We start from the raw sequence: 21,171 nt of genomic DNA, 5'->3' as shown, positions 1-21,171 counted from the left end.
CAGGGACAAGTCCTTCATTATCTGATGCACAACGTCTTGAAAACTGAAAACTATTCTTTCATACATTTTGTCTTTTTTTTTTTTTTCCCAGTGTTTTAAGCAGGAGATTAAACTCTGTTACTATTACTTCATCTTGGCTGGAAGCTGCAGATAATATTGGAACATTTGGAGAGTTTTTTAAAACGACACATATTTTGGGCCATAGTTCAATCTCGTTGATTTACAGGTTATAGCAGCGAGGCTGAATTATACATTAAAATGTGCCAGGCATTAGGTAGACAAAGTTAAATTAGACATAATACTTGTTTATAAAAGAGTTTATAATCCAGTGCAAAAGACTGGGTCTTATGGCATAATGTATTAAGTATAATGTCTATAAGCAATATGTTATGGAACATCCTTTTGACAACGTCCAAATATAGCCCTATGGCAGCCAAGGGAGGGTTAGCAAATGTTTCCTGGAGGAGATGAAGGAGTAAATTTGGAAAGATGGGACCGGAATTAATTGAATTAATGGACATAAGGGGAGAGAGGACCAGGAGGCAAGGACACGCCAAGTGGAGAAAATATTGTTATGAAGGCTTAGAGGTACAAGGTTGCATGATACATTTGGGAAATTGCAAATAGTGTGGAATGATTGGATCAACATGGGAGAAGAGGCGGTCTCCAGTGTCTCCATCTGTAAAAGGAAACTCCTTTATCCCTAACACTTATGATTTTTCTGTGTGTGTGTGTGGTGGTGGTGGCGGGGGGGGGGGGCAGGAAGTAAAAGAGAATAAATCATTTTAATTAAGATGGGTAGAGTAGTGAAGCATGTGATATTAGATAGGCCCAATTTTCCCATGAAGCTAAAAGTAAGTCTGATTAATTCATCCATTTATTTGTTCATCAAAGGTTTATTAAACACCTGTTTTATATCAGGCTACATTCTGGGTGCAACAGATCCAGAAAGTTTTAGGATTATAATTTGACAGTATTTTTAAAATTATTTTAATAATTGTTGTTTTAAATAATTGCCAAACAATTGTGAAACATATTTCACTTACTATAAAACCTCATTCTGAGCAGTAGTAATTTCAGAAAAACAATCAGTGATTGCTTTGAGAGGAAATTTTCATCTTAGCTGAGGGCAGCACATAATACTGAACATAATTGAACACTCAGCACTAAATACCAAGCACTGTTGTAAGCGCTTTTTATAAATTAACTCATTTGATCCTCACAGAGATCTTAGTACTATTACTTTTTACTTATTTTAACCACAAGATATTCTTTTGACAGTGGTTTTTCCACATATTTATTTTACCAGTGACTAATCATTACACTACCACAAAAAAATAACAAAGAAAGTTTCAGAGACCTTGAGAAATAGAGGTGGGGTCACTGAGACGGTTAAGGGTGGTAGGAGTAATTATTTTCTGCCAAATGCAACTTTTTCAAACTGCCAAAGAATTTTTCTAGGGAAGTGAGTCAAAAGGCAGATATGACTCCATCTCCCCAGACTAGTGGATGTAGCAGTGAACTCGGGTCTCTTTGACCTATGTTTACCAACATGAATAGCAACATTTTCCTAAAGGTAGGCATTGAAACAATGCCATTATTAGGCCATCCCAAGTGTAGTTTAAAAATAAATAGTACTAGAAACCAAAGAGTAAGCACATGCACGATTTATCATTTTGCCCTCATGGAATCAGCAAATATGTGTAACAAAATTTCCCTAAATTGGCCAACAGAGGCAAGATGACAGTTTCTGTTCTGAACATTTGAAAGGAAAATTACCACTCGTCTTCCTAGACTTCCTCCCACACTCAAGGGAGGACCTGAAAAACATGGATGTCACGGGCCATGCTACTACACATTCTATGAGCTGGAGACAGACGAGGCCTCTCCTGATGCCTCTGGATTCACAGGAACGATGATCTGGGAAGCTTCAATGCTCCCTCTGCCTTGCACATTTGTATTTCCTCCCACACTCTATGGTGAGACCAATGTAGACAGGATCCCAGTTGGATAATGAGTATTCCAGACGACAACTCTTCTGATGCTTCAGTCTACCTCTTCATGTGCTGCTATTCCAAGTACTTTTTCCTAGAGGGGAAACAAGAGAAATAGACTCATAACATTCCACGTTTGATTCACGGTTGAACTGAAAACATATACCTGTGAACTCTGCTCTCATGTTCCAGGCATGACCCAGGGTTCGGAGACTATGATAGGGTTTGGGGGAGGGTTTGGAAAGATGACCAGTGTCCTTGGGATTCTGAAAGCAAAACATATGCTACGGACTTATGTTATATATCCAGGGCTAGCAAGCTAGATGGGAAAAGGCTTTGATGCTGTATTTAACATTCAAAAGAGTAGATGCTGAAAGGTTGAGGACTGTGGAGGTTGCAAACGTCTCCTTACAAAGTGCTGTAAAATGGGTGAGGTTGCAAGACCACAGAGTAACTATTTGAACAGTGCTTTACAATGAAGAAAAATGGCCAACAAGTGAATTTAAATCTCATGGTAGTTTGTTTAGCATGCTTTTTAGATATAGTTGCTATTCATTTGATTGACTAATTCATTATGTTAGGAGTACTGGCTGAACATCTATGATGTATATAGAAGGAACAGGCATAAAATACTTAAGCCTGCCCTCAGATTTGCAGTTTAGTTGGGAAGATTAGATACATTTGCATGAAATGCGGAATACTGAGATAGTCAGGAACCCTGGAAACCTTGTGCATGGGAATCATTTTCCTCCTTCTCCACTACTATAAGGACACCCTGGAGAGCCAAAATACCAAGGGTCAATGGAAGTCCCTAGACTCTTGCCACCACAGCATCATCTTTCTTTCCTGTTCATGGACACTGAACACAAGTCTCAGTCCACATCTCCTCCACACTTCAATAGCTCCTATCAACTCATAAATATTCTTTTATCAATATCCTCCTTCTTTATTTTTGCAAGTCCTCTCTCAGCTTTGGGAAAATTAGTCCTTTCTCATTCTTTTTCTTCCCGCTCCTAATTTCCAGCTACATGTTCCAAATTAAACCTAAATGTGGCCAAGATTTAAAATTAGGATTTATGATGGCCCAGAAAAGTAAACTAATAAATTACAAATGATAAAAAAAATGCTGTCAAATTCTAAAGCTTTGAAAATGCCCTTTATTATTTCTACCCAAAATCCATCTATTTTCTCTAATTAGAACGGTTTTTCTCTCTAGCACCGGCAGCCAAATTAAAAAATAAGTAAATAAAAATATATTCTTCTTTCCTCTTTTTATTTGCTTACTAGAATTAAAACCACCATTTTTCATAACAGATTTATTGAAATATATCACAGAATTCATCCTTTTAAAGTATATAATTCAGTGGCTTTTGGTATATTCATAGAGTTGTGCAACCATCACCCTTGCTTGATTTTAGAACATTTTCATCACACCAAAAGAAACTCCTTATCCATTAGCAATCACTCCCCATTCCCTCACCTCTCAACTGTCTCAATGAATTTGCCTATTCTGGACATTTCATAAAAATAGAATCATACAATATAGGGCCCTTTTGTCTAACTTCTTTCACTTAGCATAATGTTTTCAAGGTTCATCCATCTGGGACATTAAGAGGGCACATGATATAATGAGCACTAGGTATTATATAAGACTGATGAATCACTGAACTCTACCTCTGAAACTAATAATACACTATATGTTAATTAATTGAATTTAAATTTTTAAAAATGGCAAAAAAAGGTTCATCCATCTGTTCTGTTCCTTTTCATGGCTAAAAACTATTCCATCGTATGGGTATATCACTTTTGGTGTTTCCATTCATCATTCATCACTGATGAACATTTGGGTTGTTTTGGTGAGTATAATAATGAAAGCTGCTAGGATCATTCATGTACAAGTTTTTACAGGAACCTTTGTTATCGATTTTCTTGGGTAGATACCTAAGAGTAGAATTGGTAACTCTATGTTTGATATTTTGGGGAATTGCCAAATTGCTTCCAAAGGGGAAGCATGGCTAGTGGGTGTGAAGTGATATCTCATTGTGTTTTGTTGTTGTTACATTTTAAGTAGGCTCCAAGCCCAGCATGGAGCCCAACATGGGGCTTGAACTCATGACCCTGAGATCAAGACCTGAGCTGAGATCAAGAGTCAGATGCTTAATCACCTGAGCCACCCCACCCAGGTGCCCCTCATTTTGGTTTTGATTTGCACTCCCCTAATGTTGAAATGACGATGTAAAGCAAGCATCTCTTCATGTGCTTACTGGCCACTGGAGAAATGTTTATTCAAATCCACTGCCCATTTTAAAAAATTGTGTTTTGTCTTTTTATTGTTGAGTTGTAAGAGTTTATTACATATTCTGAATACAAGTTCCTTATCAGATATGTGAGTTGAACGTATTTTTCCCCCATTCTGTGGGTTGTCTTTTCACTTCTTGGTAGTGTCCTTTGAAGCAGAAAGATTTTAAATTTTGATATAGTCCAATTTATTTTTTTTGTTGTTTGTGCTTTTGGTGTAGCCTTTTTCTAGAACACTTTTGGCATTTCAGCTGCATTAACTAACTAAACAGACTTTTGGGAACTGGCCTATAAGCCCAGTTGATACTTACAATCTCCTTGGAAAAATATACCTACACAACCAACAAGGATGGTTCTTTCCTGTATATAATTATAGTGCAGACATGAAGTGTTATAAGAGGTCAGAGGCTGGTGAGGCCTTTAAGCTAGAGTGGTCAGGAAAGGTTCTGGGGCAGGGGAGGGACTTGAGGGGGTCCAGAAGAAAGAACAGTTAAAGCCAAAATAATGTCAAAGAATCTATCCTTCTTTTAGCATGAGTTAAGGCAGCTTAAGTTTAGAATACTTGAGAGCCTTAGTTGTTCAGATCAGCCACTTCAGGCTACCATATCTGGTGCAAATGTGGAAAACAGGAAGGAACAGAAGACTAGGTAAGCTCAACAGGCAGCCACTGAAGACCACGGTGGGCACTTCAGCCCGTTGGCAAGATCAGCTGTACTTTCCTTCTGGTAGCCCAGAGACCAAGCCTGTTTGGAGGCCGCAAGGCCATGCTGGACCATGTGTAGAGCAGACTCAAACCTGCTACCCTTGGACCATTTTGGTGGAAAGAGGACTAAGGGTAATGTGGGACAAAGGCCTGTCCTTCCAAGGAAGGGTTTGAACAGACAAAAATACCCTGAGCCTACTGAGATTTAAAGTGATGCGTTAAAGCGTTTTGAAGAGGTTAACCTTCTGAGGTTATGGCAGCTTGGAGGAAATCTCAAGGAATGAGGACAAAGGATGGGGGAGAAGGCATGGGGGTGAAGGTGTCTGTTTTGCTTGATAGCAAGGAATTATAGACGCAAATTTGGGGCGCCTGGCTGGCTCAGTGGGAAGAGCTTGTGACTCTTGATCTCGAGGTTGTGAGTTTGAGCCCCACATTGGGTGCAGAGATTACTACAAAATAAATAAATAAACTTCATTTTTTTTAAAAAACAAGACACAAATCTAACAGTTTGCTTTTTGGTTTGTATCAAAATGTCCCTGTCAAAATGGCTGGGTCCAAGCAGCAATGACCAAATATGATGAGCGCTGTCTCTCTCTCTCTGCCTGTCAGCATCTGAGGGAATAAGGAACTGTCTGCCTCTCCTTGTCTCACTGTCAGACTTCCGCTGCCTGCACAATTTACGAAAACAGAAATTACATCTATCTAAACATTTTATATCTCACCATCTCTTCATTTCCTGTTCTATCTGACCAGTGCCTCTCCTCCAACATACATACCCCCTGTACCCTTTGGGAGCCCAGTAAATATTTATTGATGATGAAGATAATCACTAAAAATATGTTCCCATCACTGGGATCTATCTCTTGCCACTCAACTGTTCTAAATCCTTGGGAGCTGCTTCAAAGATGTGTTCCCTTCACTGGAAAAAAACAAAACCCCCATAACTTTCCATTCCACCTCCTCTGAACTCTGGGAAGATTCATATTGAAATAGGATGCACTTACCCATCCACCCTGCTGCTGGACCCAGGGCGAGAAGTTGTCTTTCAGGTACTTGGTTCCAAAACCCAGCACCCTGTTCATGGGGTGGTTGTCGATGGCAGTGAGCTTGGCCGTGACATCTATTGCAAGGGCAGCCTTAAAGCCCTGAGCTCTGACCTCTGATTCTCCCCTGGTGTCCACACCCCGTAAGAAGTGGTCCGTGATGGTCTTGAAAACAGGGTAGGATAGCTGGTCCTGGAAGCTGTTCATTAAAGCCTTGTCCTTCTTCAACTGCGTACAAGACGATATGTGTTCAGTTGAGCAGCCTGGCCCCGTGAAGCAGACTCTAGCTCAGCAGTGGGCCACCAAAACACCCAGTGGGAAACCCTCGATTCCAGTCATACAGAAATTACTTAGTGAGCGAGGACTACATGTTTCCTTGGAAATCCTCTAGTTCTGTCTTTGAGAAATGCTAAGCTAAGCAGCTTCTCAACAAATATTGTCTCTAAAAGGGACATTCTGGGGGTGCGTCCGATGCTATGTAAAGATTTTGGTGGAGCAATGTTCTTTCTGTGAGTCCAGCCCACCCCCCAACTTCCGTGAGACACAGGGGGCCCGTGTGAATTACAAATCTGAAGCAAGAAGGGCTAGTGTCCTCGACAGCAAGAATGGACTCCTTTTGATCAGTGACCCAGTTGTAGAAGCTAGATGCAAAAACCCCAGTGGGTAGCTGGAAGCCTGGGCTTGCTAAAGCAGTAGAAGAAGAAACACCAGAAAGAAACACCTTCTGCAGAGGACCCTGGCCCGTCCCAGCGTTGCTCCTCTGGGTTGCCCCTGGCCGTCTGGCCTCTCAGGAAGGTGCTGGATGAGGCTGACATGTGCTCTCAGGGATGAGTGGTTTTGCAGGCACCCTGCAGCCATGGAGGGAGTGGCCCTGGCCATCGTCACTGTCCTGGCCCAGTGGGAACCCGCACCCACACAGCAAAGTCAGACCCTCCGTGTGTTCCTACCAAAGTCTGCTACTGGGGAAACAACCATGTTCTCTACATAAAGAATGTAAAGTTATCACCCCAAATCACCAAGAAAAGCGAGATTTCTTAAAGTGGTAATTTATGGGGTGAAAAGGAAAGCATCTCTCTCTCTAACCACGGAGGTCGGCTTCATACCACCTCCTGTCCCTTGCCTCCATGACTCAATGCAAGTCACTGCTTAGGGAGGCTGGGAAGGAGGCTGCCATGAGAGAGCCACAGAATCTTCAAGCTGTAAAGAATCCTGGAGGATTCGAATAGGTCTCTCCCAGTTCAAGTACTGCGCTGCTGGCTGGTCACTGGGATCTCCTTGAAATTCTTCTGGTGACAGGAAGATCATTCCTTCACAAGGCAGTCCTGAGTGCTAGAAAGTTCATTCCTAAAATGGAGAAAATCAATCGCCCCATCATCCCTATCCACTGATGTTAGCTCTGGAGAAACATAGGAGGGCACATTCTGTGTTCCTTCTCTGCACCCCTGTTCATTGCCTACTTGTGGACTCGAAGTTCACATAACCTGTTCTCTTTTCTTTATCTGATATCCCTGGTTTTCTCCGTTTCTCATTCTGCACCGTCCCGGGAGGTCACCATCCGCTGGGCACACCTGACGAACGCATTGAGAGAGTTGCTGCTGAGCATGCCGGGACTGGGGAAGGCTGGCTGGCCAGTCAGTGCTTTTCCCCTCCTGCACAAGACCCGTGGGGCCTGACTTCCTCCCACTGATCCTGGTAGGACAAGGAAAAGGGTCCACAGGCCAGGGCCTGACTGACGCGCCCTAGAGACTACTTGACAGTCTGTGGGTAACCAAACAGAACTTCTCTTTGGCTACAGTGGGGTCCTGCTCACCAGCTCTGTATCTGAAGGCATTCTTACACCTTCCTGACCGGAATGATGGGGTCTCAACTTCTAAATGGCAGGAAGGCCAAAGTGCTCCAAGTAACACTTAACCCGCCCCTCCTGGCCAAACTGCTAAGAAAGACCTCGAGCAGAGAATAGTCTGGCCACTCTCAGGGGAGATTTCGGGAAGGACTCCAGCCTTGGAGCTGGCATGGGACATCAATATCCAGACTGCAGGGCAAATGCAAGAGTCTAAACTTCCCCAAGGATCAGTTACATGGGGAACTAGATTCATAATTCTATTCAGCAAATTTTAATTTATTGGTGTCTTTTCTTGCAATAACAAAGTTACATTTTTCATTTCCAAAAATTCCAGGGAGGCTCCAGAAGGTTTACTTATGTTTTCCAAAGTGATTCATTTTTGAGATGCTGCCAGCATGAAGAATTTTCACTCCAAGGGAAATAAAATTTAGGACTAAGTGGAAACCAGAACTTGCAAAGGAATACAATCTGGAGTACGATTGCTTTCTCTGCCCCAGTGCGTGGGCACAGAAAGAAATCACATCAGTTCAAGAAGCTCCATACCTCTCTTTCCAACTGATCCCCTGAATATTTCAGCAGCTCAACGATTTTGGCTATAATTTGGTCTTCTCCATCTGTCGGGGGGAAATTCCAGTTATTTTTTTTTAAGAAAAGATATAATCTTAATTTTTTTTTTTTCCCCAGGGACAATACGTGTAGCCAGCTTAGGGATTGAGGGAGACATGTGCTTTGTAATTCTTAGCAACTTAACTCTTGCCTCGCCTTGCCTGATGAGGCACAAACCACTCCAGCCACCCTCTTCTACAGACCCCTCCTTTCCTTTCTTCTTCCTTTTTCCCTTCTCACCACGGAATGCATCATATATTTATTGTAAGAATGTTGTTGAAGATGTTAGTTCCACTGCTCGTGATCTTATCTCTGAAGATATTCAGGAGAACTTCCTCTCTGGTCTGTAGGATTCCCCTGAGCAGATTTTTTTTTTTTTTTTCCACGTGGACACCATAAATTCCATTTGGTTCATATTCCCCGCTCTGTGCTGCTAGAAAGTGTAGAGCCAAGTTTGTGGCCCCCATCGAAGAGGGGGTACAGTCTTCCTGGCCTACATTTTGGGAATTAAACTTATTCCTAAATCCACCTTCTTTCCCCGCTAGTGTTTTCATTTTCCATTATCTTTCAAGTGGGATTTATTTGATCTTACTAACAATGCATACTTTGCTGTCTTTATAACCAGGTGGGGTATAAATAAATAAAATGATTAAGTTCTCCCACCCTGAATGCTAAAAATGGCAGGTGGATAGAGAGACGCCTACAGTTGCTGTGGGGTATATATGTTGAAACGGGGTGGAGGGGAGGTGGAGTATGATTTTTCTTATCTCAAAACAAGCTAACCACCGACCATGAGGAAAATGGCTGTTGCCACAGAACAGACTCCAAACAGAGAGAAGCTACTTCCTGATCCAGCGGCACTTTCCACTTATGGCTCAATCCCTGAAGTCGTGGAGTCTTCCTGTTTGTTCTAGATAAGAGGGAAAGGGAGGCCAGGACATCAGTCCAGCCCGTCACATCCCAAGAAGGTCCAGCGAAAGGCAAGGTAAGTGGGAAGTCTGAGACTCAAGTCCCGTGGGAGAAGCAAGAACGTGGGTCCCCATCGCCCGTCTGGAGTTTTTCTCTGATGCTTCTGTGTCTTCCCGGGAAAGGTGCTCTAACAACGGCCTGAATTTCTCATGTGCATGGGGGCCAAGAGCCTTAGCTTGAGCCTGCAGTGGGGTATGGCTTTATGTCACCCAGGAGATCACAATAAAGTGGAGACACCTTTCTTCTCCGAGCACTCAGAGGGACCCCCTCTCCTCTGGCCACTCACTCTAAGCCCCACAACGCAGCACGGTGCAGGCGGACTCACTACTCTGCTTCCAGGCTTGGGAGTCGCAGACACCAGCTCCTGGCACGTGGGCACACTGCCAACCCAGGGGGCCGCCTCTGCCCCAGCCCCTCTGCTGCAGTTTGGGGAAAGGGAGCCAGGAGCAGGGACAGTGGTCAGGGAGGGAAAGAAGGACCAAATGTCTCTTCCTGTGGCGTTTGGTTCTGCTCCCCTCAATTCCCGCCCATCTGATGGGAACTCCGGTCCTCGCTCCTGCTCCGGTTTTGCTGACAACTGACCGCCTTCTGCTCACTACTTCTCGGGTCTGCTTCGTGGGCTGCACCAGACCTGGTGTCCGACAACGCCCTGCTTTTTCCCAGGAGCCCCCAGCAGTGTTAGAAATCCCCGGGCTGGCGCGCCATCTATACCCCGTGCAGTTCCATAAGCAAACTGGCCATCGCCCTTGACCGTCGCCCACATGACTGAATCGAGTACTGCATTGCCCTCTGCGGACAAGGTGGCGTACCCGATTTCTACTTCTCCCACCTCCCCCCCCCCCCACCGGGAGGAGACTCCTTTTTGCACTTCGCAGTGAGCTTGGCCCATTGCTTCAGAGTGTGGCTGGCGCACTCCCCTGGGCCTGGGCTGGTCTCCAAAGCTAAAGGTCGGCGGCGCCTCCAGCACGTTGCAGTCATGCTTTTGGTCCAGGGCAGCAGAGCTGCCTCAACTGCAGAGCCTGGTGCTGGCTAAACACACCGATGCTCGTGCACCTCTGCCTGGCAAACACTCAACGCGACCCACGCGTGCGGAAGGGAAGTTTTTACCTTTCTTAGTACTGGTGGCTCGAGGCTGGGAGCACGGGCCCTGTAAGTGGGGGACCTGATGGACAAAATTCCCCTTGGACTTGGAGCTTCCTCCCTGGGCCTGGAACTCTTCGGGCGGGGGCCAGGAATAAACGATTTCAGCAACGCGCTGGGCAATGGAAACAACTTTGGGGTCCACAGCTGAAACGAGACCAAATGGGGATGAGCGGCCCTTCCCAGGAGAACTTTGTCTAGCTCATTGGTATGCACAGTCGCCCGAAATGAAAAGGCCAGCCTAGAGGGAACTGCGGTGTGTGCATGCAGGGGGGAGGTGGGGGGGAGGCCATTCTTCAGAAAGCACTGGGAGTTGCCTGGCACAGGCTGGGGTGGGGGCGGAGTGCACCGAGGAATGATTGCCACCTTGAAACAATTGCCCTTCTGCACCCTCTTTTTGAAGTCTTGCAAAATTAGGGTCCCCTTTCCCCTCTGCAGGGGAAGAAACACAAAAGAAAGTGCTTAGTTCTTTGCTTGAGGGAATGCTCATTATGCTTTTATTTTTATTCTTTTTTTTTTTTTTGGACATCCTTTATATCTTGAAGAGCTGGCCCCTATGTGCATAGGAGGGCATTCAATAGTTTGACAAGCCTTTGGGGGTTGGTCACCGAGGAAAGAGAAATATCCCTGCTCTCAGGCCATATTCATTACTCAAAGCCCATTATCAAGTAAACACCGAACTCCCCTTGCTCTTGCTCATATAGTTACGTGTCTTGTCTCTCCTCCACGTCTAATGGGAAACATCTACTTAATGTCGATAGGGAAACCAGGATACATAAAGTGCGATCCACAAAATGCTTTCCTTTAAAGAAGGGCATAATGGTTTTCTTAAAAAGCCACACTTTTTCATGCTTGGCACATCAGGTTCAAAAAAGATAAGGAGAGAATTGAGAGAGAAGAATTAGGAGAGAAGTCAAGGAGAAAAGGACCGATGCTTTTCCTTCCCATTTTAACAATCAAAGCAAATATATACTTTCCACCTTATTGCAGCCCAACCAGCCTCCTATGGAATGCTGGGCACGCATGGCCCCTGGCAAGGAAATGGGAAAAAGGCTGAATCCCAAAGCCAGTGGGAGCCTTCCCTTGTGTCCGCAGAAGATGGGCAAGGAAAGCTTCTTCCTCTGTAACCTTGTGCAGCCTGTCTACGGTGGTCAGCACATGGCTCTCCCGCCGGAAGTCACACTGTGCCCGTCTTGCACTCAGAGGAGGCAGATAAAGGCCCCAGAGGCGGTCCCTCCTCATCCTCCAGCCCCCATCCTGTGGCAGGGTAATCAGGAGACCACTGGCAGGCACAGATATAGCCACCCTGGCTCGCTTGCTTACGGCGTATCCATTTCTATGAATTGGTGGATACGGAGTGAGGGAGGCAGGTGATGTATGTGCAGGAAACAGGATAAGCAAACACATTTCGACTCAGATGAACCAGCTCTAGTTGAGACTCCCATTTTAAAAACCTTAATTTTAAACACTGAGAAAAGATTCCCTTCTTGTTAGAGTTGATCTCATCTGATAGGCAAGGGAGAATTGGATGGGGTAGGGAGAGGACAGAAAGGCTGCCCATCCTTTGGGGTCTATTTGGTGGGGGGGTGTCACTATGGCGCTAAGGAGAGGAAGAGAGCACAGCACAGTTGAGAGGGTGCCAGCCAGCCTTTGGCTTGAGGCATTTGTGTGTTTGAAAAAAAAAAAAAGATTTATTTGTTTATTTATTTTAGAGGGAGAGAGAGAGAGTGTGAGTGGGGGGAGGGGCAGAGGGAGAGGGAGAGAGAATCTTCAAGCAGATTCCCCGCTGAGCTCAGAGCCTGACACAGGACCTGAGGCATCTGCTTTAAATAGAAGGGGTACAGCATTTTTCTACGATTGAGACTGCTATTTGCTTCCCTGTATTCATTTTCTTCCTCCTTAGCAAGAGCCCCACCCGAGGTGTCACAGGCAGCAATGGGTTGAGCTGAACAGACTACATTTTCTAGCCTCCCTTACAGTAAGGAGTGGCCAATGAGATGTAAGAAAAGTTGAGTGTGGGTTCAAGAAAGCTCTCTAAAAGGGAAGGGAATTATCTAGAAAGAAGACACCCTTTTGTGCCCCCCACCCCTTGCTTCCTCTTCCTCCTGCTTGAAATGTACAGATGATGGTGGAGTCTCTGCAGCCACCTTGGAATGCAAGGTGATTTTGAGGTTGGAAGCCACTAGCCAAGGGATGGCAGAATAAGAATCTCTAATGAAAGTTGGAGCTGCCATATGAGCCCTGGGATGCCAAACTTTGGTATTCTCTTATAGGAGAGAAAAAGAATCTCTACATTATTGAAGCCATAGTTATTTGAGTTTTCCACTCTATGTAACCAAACCTAATCGTAACTGTAACATTCCACATGTAGCAAATCCTAGCTGCAGACAAACAAGGGTTCACAAGTCAAAGAACCTGGGTTGGTACTGATGCCCATTTTTCTACCTCCTGAAAACCTCTCACTTCTAGGCTTCAATCTTGGGACATAGCTTATAGTTCTCACTGAGGCCTGCTGTCTGAATCTTGGACACAGCAGCGAGGTCTAAATTGTGACCTTCAGTTAAAAGAACCCAGGTGACACCAACTGCTAAACTCTGATTTATACGTGGCAAAATAGAAACAGAACGTGAGGCTCTCTTGAGTCACATCCAATGTAAAACCAGCTAACCACCCACACAATGCACCAAACAAGAAAGTGGGCAAGAGAAAGATAGGAAGGGAGGATACACTGAACATAAATGTCTACGGCAAGGTCTCCTTAGGAAGTAATCATTTCTACTATTTTAAAGAATATCTATATCTATATAAAGATCTTGAAATTTTAGTAAATAAAAAAGGTCAAATGACACTCCGGTACCTTTAAATTCAGAATGTCATTTATCTCAGGAAACCAGAAGATTAAAGTCTGTAAATGCTCCCTCTGCCTCTCGGTGAAGTCCAAAGGATAGCCAAGCAGAAAAGCCTATTTAGGTACCTCCAAACTGTTGATGCCCCAAGCTCAGCTACCATCTCCAGCAGGAGCTTGCTGTACCACTGGGGGGTGGGGAGAGGGGGAGTTCCCCAGATAATCTCATCCCTAACTCCTGTTCTAAAATTTTATTAGTCTATGGGACTTATAAAAGTTTGGGAAATAAAAGTTTCCTTGGTCATAGTGAGTGATCAAAAACTGCCAACTGTGGGCTGATTCTCCAAGTAAGCCGGGAGAGTCACACCATTTTAAAATTGAGACATTACTGCCACCTGTTGACTAATTACTGACAAGTTAGCCCAGCAATCAAACCCAGCGGGAGAGGGGGTTTTCTTTCAAAACCTGGGCAGCAGGGACTGGGCGTTGTTGAAGGGGAAGAAGATGCTTGTGCCAAGGTTTGTGGATGAAGGGCAACTCTCTATGGTGAAGTCCTTCATGAAAATGTTTTATTCAATATAATGTATTTTGTCCCACTGAGGAAAGGTTTTGTCAACATGCTTCTCAGCTGGGGCACCTGGGTGGCTCAGTCGGTTAAGCGTCTGCCTTCGGCTCAGGTCATGATCTCAGGATCCTGGGATGGAGTCCTGCATCGGGCTCCCTGCTCAGCGGGGAGTCTGCTTCTCTCTTTCTACCCCTCCCCAGTGCTCGTGCTCTCTCTCTCTCTCAAACAAACAAACAAACAAATAAATAAATAAATAAATAAAATCTTAAAAAAAAAAAAACCAAACTAAAATGTTTCTCAGTTTTTGGGTTTTTTTTTTTTTTTTTTTAGAGTGCTTTATACTTTGAAAAGTATTTTTGTATGTAGCTACCTGATCTTTCCATCCACCACCCTAAGAGGTAGGGAGGGTGGGATACCCCAATATATAGCTGGAAACAGAAGCCCAGAGAGGTGAGTTGACTTACCTCAAGAAGAACGGCAGCCTGAACCTGCACGTAGGGCTCTTCCCTCCATACTGGTCTCCGGCACAGAGGATCAGGACTTAGGGCAGCAAGCTTATTTCTAGACAGTGCAGCCAGAAAACCAGTCCTGCCACCCTTCACCGACAGCCTCTTACTTTCTACTCAGTCTCGAGAAAAGCAGGGCAATTATTACTGAACATTAGTAAGTTGGGACACTGAGGCACAGTGGAGTGCCCTGCCTCAGGCCACATTACCAGCTGGGAGGAGATGAAATACCACGCATACAAAGAAGGGAAAGATTTTGTCCTGGGAGAGAAGCAGCCCCCAAAAGCCTACCTTCCCGCTCGGCGTGCTGCTCCACGTTAGTGAGGGACCTAGACCATTGCTGACTCTGAGGACCAGCCTGATGTGCTGTGGCACCCTGCAAAACGAATACAGGTGAGCTCTGTGCATCTTCCTCCTTCTCTATTGCTCCAAAGAGTGTTCTCCAGGAAGACTTTTTCTTGGCCAGGTTTAGGGGCTTCTCGCTGGATGGGGAATTTCTGCAAGGCCACGACACCTGTGTCCATGACTCATTTGCTGGCCAACCCCTCAGTCCTTTCTGGGACCAACTCCTTGTTCTCAGCCGCTTCGGCGAGAAGACTGCGGGGCTGTTCTTGAAGACATGGTGTTTGGCATAGAAGGCCAGGATTCTGAATTCTATGCTGCCTGTGTCGTCCTCATCCAGGGGGATCTCCTCCAGGTCGCAGGCGCTGGTGGTGCACATGGCGGGCCTGCAACAACAAAGTCCACACGTGTCCTCTCACCTGTGGGCATGCTACTCCTGGGGGTCAGGAGGCACGGGCCTGGAGCTCCACGAACATTTATTGAGCACCTACTCTGTTTTGTGCAGGGAGACAGGAAGTCCGCAGAAATGGAAAGTCCAGGGTTCTTTGTGAAAGACCATGACGAGAGAAGGTACACAGACAGCTCCACACAGAGAGAGTGGGCGAGGAGGGGGATCAGAGGTGCAGAGAGCCAGTGTGGGGAGGAACAGACAGCTTCCGAGAGACGGCAAGCCAGGTCTCCTTGACAGACAGAAAGGGTTTATGTGGGTGGGTGGGACAGGGTGGGCAGAGGGCAGACGGCTCCGGTTGAGTTCAGGACGAGTTTGAAGAGTGGTGAGAGAGCCGGCAGAGCACGCACAGGCGCTTTATGAGGATGGGGGGGCTGAGGGGTGTGGAGGGACAGGAAGTGAAATGGCCGTGAGGCCAACCATGGGGGCCTTTGACTGGGCCACTGAAAGCTCTGCGTTTTCTCTCTGGATCCATCAGCACATCTCAAAAGGAGCCCTAGACCACGGGAGACAGGTAAAGGGCTTCTTGGGGAGGCTGGGTGGGCAAAGAGGGAGGCCGACTCAGCAAAGGGAAATGTCTGTGTCAGTCCCTGACCCTTCCCATCCTCTCTTCCTTCTTCCTTTATCCTCTGCCTTGGCTTGTACACATCTAAGGCCCACACACCTGCCTCAGGGAACTGAACATAAGCAAAACTTGGGGGCTATGGCGTGAGGTAGGGGTCATGACCGCTTTGCTCCCACCTCCTTTCTGTTTCCTCATACTCCCATCCTCCTCCAGGCTTGGACAATCTGACAATCTTTCTTCCCTCACCATCTCCCAATTTCACGTCATGTGATGCATCACAGTGAAGCCTCTGCTGTCTGGAGTCACTTCACCATCTCCGGAAAGCACATGCTCCTTCCCGCTTTTCCACCTCTGCCCCCCTTGGCCCATCATTCCTCCCCTCCCCTGCCTCGTGGTCTCACAGGCCCCACCCCTGTGCGGTGTTAGTCACTCCCCATTAGGATCCTTTCCCAAGTGTGTCCAGGTTTATTCTCTTCTCCTCAACACAAGATAAGCCCCAGGAGGGCAGGCATGTGTGTGTGTTGTTTTGTCTCTGCCACGGGCCCAGTGCCTACAATAATGCCCGGCACAAAAAGGCACTTGACAATGACTTGTGGAATTCTTTTCCTATTCCGAGACAGACGGGGCTCAAATCCTGGTTCTGCCATTAGTGGTTATGTGACTTGCCTCTATGCCTCAGTTTGTCATGTTTAAAATGAAGATGATAACCGTACCCATCTCATACTGTTATGAAGATTACATTAGTATTTTTTTTTTTTAAGATTTTATTTATTTGACAGAGAGAGACCCAGTGAGAGAGGAAATACAAGCAGGGGAAGTGGGAGAGGGAGAGGGAGAAGCAGGCTCCCCGCTGAGCAAGGAGCCCAAAGCGGGGCTCGATGCCAGGACCCTGGGGTCATGACCTGAGCTGAAAGCAGATGCTTAACGGAGCCCCCCAGCCCCCCAAATTAGTTATATATGTAAAGCATTTAGAGTAGAACTTAAGTGTTTGAACAAGTGCTTGATTAAGTCTTTCATTAAAGAATCTTTATGAAATTCACTTTGGGCACCACTGTTTTAGTTAAGCTCCAAGGGGGTTTCAGATGGCATGGGGGGAGGGCAGCATTTGGAATGAGAAGCTGGGTTGAAGAACTGCTTTTTTACTTACTGGCAAAGGGACTGAGGCAAATCACTAGCCTCTCTGTGGTGTAGTTTTCCTGTTTATAAAATGTGACTCATATTATCTAAGTCGTGGAGGAGGATGAATTACAAACTGAAAATCCTTAAAACAAGTGTTGGTCTGCACAGAGTAGGGTTTACCTGCTGGTTTCTTGAGTTAGATAATCTAGTTCACATCCTGGGTCATCTGTTTACTAGCTGTGTGACTGGGTGCATTTCTTAATTTATTTGGGCCTCCATTTTCCCATCTGCAAAATGGGGATAAAAAAAAAAAACCCTGCTTCATCAACTTTGTATGTGGGTAAAAAGAATTAGTGTGTGTAAATCACTTCAAATAGTGCAGGGCAGATGATAAATGCTCAAGAAATATTGGCATCCATTATTTATTACAATTACATTATTTTAATAGGTTACTTTTTTGTGATGTAAATATTAATGTTTATAAAAGCAAGCTCATCAAATGGAGCAGTTAAAACTAACTAGTGACATACAAATATTAGGTTTAGTACAAAAACCACCCTCTTCCTATAGGTTCATATATATATGTGTATGTATATAGTGTATGTGTGTATAAAGTATATATTCTGTAAGGTATGAAGACTGGGACCTGGCCGGCTTTCCCAGCACCTAGCACAATGCCTGACACCTGGTAAGTTCTCCACAAATATTTTTTTGACGAATGAATGAAAAATAATTATAGAGCTGCCAGAGAAAAGACAGAACATCCTATTAAATTTGAATTTCAGATAAACAAACATTTTTGGGTATAAATATGTCCCCAATATTGTATGGAACATGCTTATAGTTAAAAAAAATGTATCTGTTGTTTATCTGAGATGCAAACTAAACAGGGTGTCTTGCCTTTTTATGCAAATCTGGCAACTCTATGAACGAAAGATGTAGCTTAGAAATACTGAGAACTGAGGCACACTGTAAGCGACTAAAGTGGACCAAGGGGTGAGGGGGAGTGAGCAACCTGAGACAAGCAAGAGAAGGAGCCAGAAAGGGTGAGGCGAGAGCAGGATAGGCGATCAGAACTGGGGCAGCAGACGGGGTGTGGAAGGAGCTGCGCCCAGACAAGAGCCCAGAGCTGAACTGTGTCAGGACAGAAGTGAGAAGGTTTTAAATCTGAAGCTTCCTTTTGAATTGGGCAGCTCAGGACAGCTCTAGGCAGGAAATACACTCAGGTTCCGCAGGATCTATGTCCTGGGTGGGAGGGTGAGCCCTCTCTTCAAGACATACTATGCTTCCAAAGACACCTGCATGTAAGTTAAAAAACCCCAAAACTTTCTAATGTAGCAGGAAGACTGGAAAATTGTGTGTGTGCGGCACTGACGGAGGGAGGGTCTGACGTCTTTAAGAGACAAGTTTGCTGAATGCTGATGCAGGAGCAACATCAGAAAAGGGGAAAACCAATGAGGTCAAGATGGAGCACAAGGTCTTTCCATTTTGTGAAAGAGATTTTTGTCGTATTACGGGCAGGGAAAGGAACAGAGTACTTGCCCCCCACCCCCCAGTTGTTGGGGACCAAAAATGAGAGAGAAGCAGAAAGCACTGCAGGGCTCATTCCTCTGGAATGGCCCGGATGAGGCAACCCCACTGTGGGGTGCAGGGTTGCGGGGGTGCGGGCTGGGGGTGTGCCGTGACCAGGGCCTGGAAAGCACTGGGCTGAAACAAAATAGTGGACACAGCAAAGTATTGGTTCCAACACTTTAAATGCATTTAACAAGTGGAGGGTTTTTTCCCCCTACTGATCCTCATTGTAAATGAAGGGAGAGCTACTGTTAGCTTTGTAGCTAAGTCTTATTTTAAAGTAGCATTGGGTTAGTTTATCATGGGTTGGATCCCTAGTGCTCTCTGCCATTCCTGTTGAAAGTAAAAACCCAACTTCTGGGTTCATGGAAACTTACACCATAAATGTTATGCACGTATATGGAAAGGAAGCCCGGCTCCCCCACCGGCTGGATCAGACCCAGGATTGGGGAATCCGCTGCAGATTAACACCTGTGAGGTTTATGCTAACTCAGGGATTCCGGGGACACAAGCCTCCGCCTCCCACCCTCTGTTCACATCCTTATCTGGAACGAACGGCCTGCAAACCTACTTTGCAAAAGCAAGGTTACCGAGCTTAGCTTCTTGCGTTGGCCTCTTTTCCCTCTCTCATGGTTCCTTTCCCCCCCAACCTCCTAAATGGCCAAAGTCCCCCGGGGTGCCCGCAGCCTGGCCTTGGGGAGCACTGGAGGAGCCGGGAAGGCCGAACCTGCTGGGAAGCTCCTCTGTTGTTATCATCAGACACGCTTTGGAGATTTTTAGTAGTGGATTCACTTGCTGAGATTAGATTTCACTTCCCTTCCCACGGCGGGTCCTGCAGAAACATGCGTGCTTCGTGGTTCCAGCAGACGCTGCCACGAGTACCCGGAGCAAACTGGGCAGAATTTGGCTCAGTCCCCTGTGCTCTGGGCCTGCCAGGTGGGGGGGCGGGGCAGGGAGGGCACCTGCACAGGCTCAGCGGAACAGCTGACTTCCACTGCTCGGGACAGACAGGTGAGGCCCGGATGTCACTCACGCCCCTAGACACTCATCCCCGAGGGGGCTTCCCAAGCCAGATGGTCAGCTCAATTATGTCCGGCTGCCTGGAGCCTCCCCGTCAGCACCCTATGCCCCCTGGGCCCTTCGGAGCCTGTCTGCCCTTTTTCCTTCCTCCCTGAACTTCAGACTTCCTAGTATCTCCATGCCCGTCCCATTTGTCATTTCTGAGGATGACCTGTTTTTTAATCCTAAGGGTGAAATGAGGTTAACATGTCTTCATTTTCCCCACCAGAGAAACTAAACTGAGAGAGCCTTGGGCACATTAGTGAAACAAAAGCACCCAGGCATAGAGGGGGGTGGGGACTCAGAGGGAGCTTTCTAGAGGGGAGGGAGAGGGACTGCCCATTTTACTGGGGCCTTGTCCTCAGGGAAGCAAATGAGGGTCAGGCCAGAGCTAGACCACGTTCCCACCAGGTGCTCGGGCAAACCCAGGGATCCCTGCCCTCAGCCCCATCCCTGCTCTCGGCGAGGGAGTCAGCATCTCCATGGGCTCCTGGCCACCCACCTGCGGTCACGTCATCACACACGCTGTCACACACTCAATGAGAGGGGACTGCATAATGTTAAAAAGTGATCCAGGGGCGCCTGGGTGGCTCAGTCGTTAAGCGTCTGCCTTCGGCTCAGGTCATGATTCCAAGTCCTGGGATCGAGCCCCGCATCAGGCTCCCTGCTCGGCGGGAAGCCTGCTTCTCCCTCTCCCACTCCCCCTGCTTGTGTTCCCTCTCTCACTGTGTCTCTCTCTGTCAAATAAATAAATAAAATCTTTAAAAAAAAAAAAAAAGTGATCCAGCCAGTTAAATATGCTTAACTGCACTATCTCAAACCTTCTGTAGCAAAGGAGAAATGAAAGAGAAACCCCATATATCTTTCTCTCCTTTTCCTGGAAACCCCTCATATATCTTTTCTCTCCTTTTACTGGAAATCACCCCAGATTCTTAGCTGTCATTTTGCTTCCCGAGACTGACATGATAAGAACTCTCTAATAAACCCTGGAAACCTCTCCCTTGGTTAGATTTGCCTCCTTAGCAAAAGCAGGACTGAAGACCCAACCGTGTCCTCCTGGAAGCCTGAGAACCAAGACTGGCGCTCCCTGGGTTTACCTGGGAATGGGGCTGGCACGGGTTTCCCCCTCTTCAGGTCACGTGGCAGCAAGGATATTTCTAGACCTGAGTCTCTCTCCACAGAACTTAAGATGAAACTTTCACCGGGTCTTCTTGGCTTCTCATGGAGGGAGGCTCATGTGATCAAGACTTCCATGGCTATAGCCTCCTCAGGTTGAGGACCAAGGCTGAAGGGAGGCTCAGGGAAGGACTGTCACTTCCTCCTTAAGCCCTGCCCCCAGCTTTTTAACTGAAGGAGGGGCCGACCTTTGCCCAAGTAATTTGACTCTCAAAGTGGTTCTGCATCCTTTATCAAAACCTCGGGCTGCCCTTCCGGAAGATTAGGTGGGTGTTTCCCTGATAGTTCTTTACATTCTTTACATTTCATCAGTTTAGCAAATGTTTACAAGCCACCTAATAGAGGACCAGCATTGTCCACATACTTAATCTTAACACG

General features: G+C 46.1%; 1 protein-coding gene across 1 annotated transcript; it reads right to left on the bottom strand.

Annotated features, from left to right (window-relative positions):
* Positions 1 to 997: 997 nt before the first annotated feature.
* Positions 998 to 20,903, bottom strand: BCL2L14 (BCL2 like 14). Its single transcript, XM_036076227.2, has 6 exons — positions 20,715 to 20,903; positions 14,804 to 15,240; positions 10,564 to 10,743; positions 8,425 to 8,495; positions 6,000 to 6,266; positions 998 to 2,088 (listed from the first exon to the last, which is right to left on the bottom strand). Exons 2-6 carry the CDS (start codon positions 15,231 to 15,233, stop codon positions 2,047 to 2,049), a joined length of 990 nt encoding a protein of 329 aa, XP_035932120.2. The 5' UTR covers positions 15,234 to 15,240; positions 20,715 to 20,903; the 3' UTR covers positions 998 to 2,046.
* Between the last annotated feature and the right edge of the window lie 268 nt (positions 20,904 to 21,171).

This window comes from Halichoerus grypus, chromosome 6 (assembly GCF_964656455.1).
Source record: "Halichoerus grypus chromosome 6, mHalGry1.hap1.1, whole genome shotgun sequence".
NCBI lineage: Eukaryota > Metazoa > Chordata > Mammalia > Carnivora > Phocidae > Halichoerus > Halichoerus grypus.
The sequence above is the reverse complement of the archived record's forward strand: the minus strand, read 5'-3'. Positions and strand labels throughout refer to the sequence as shown.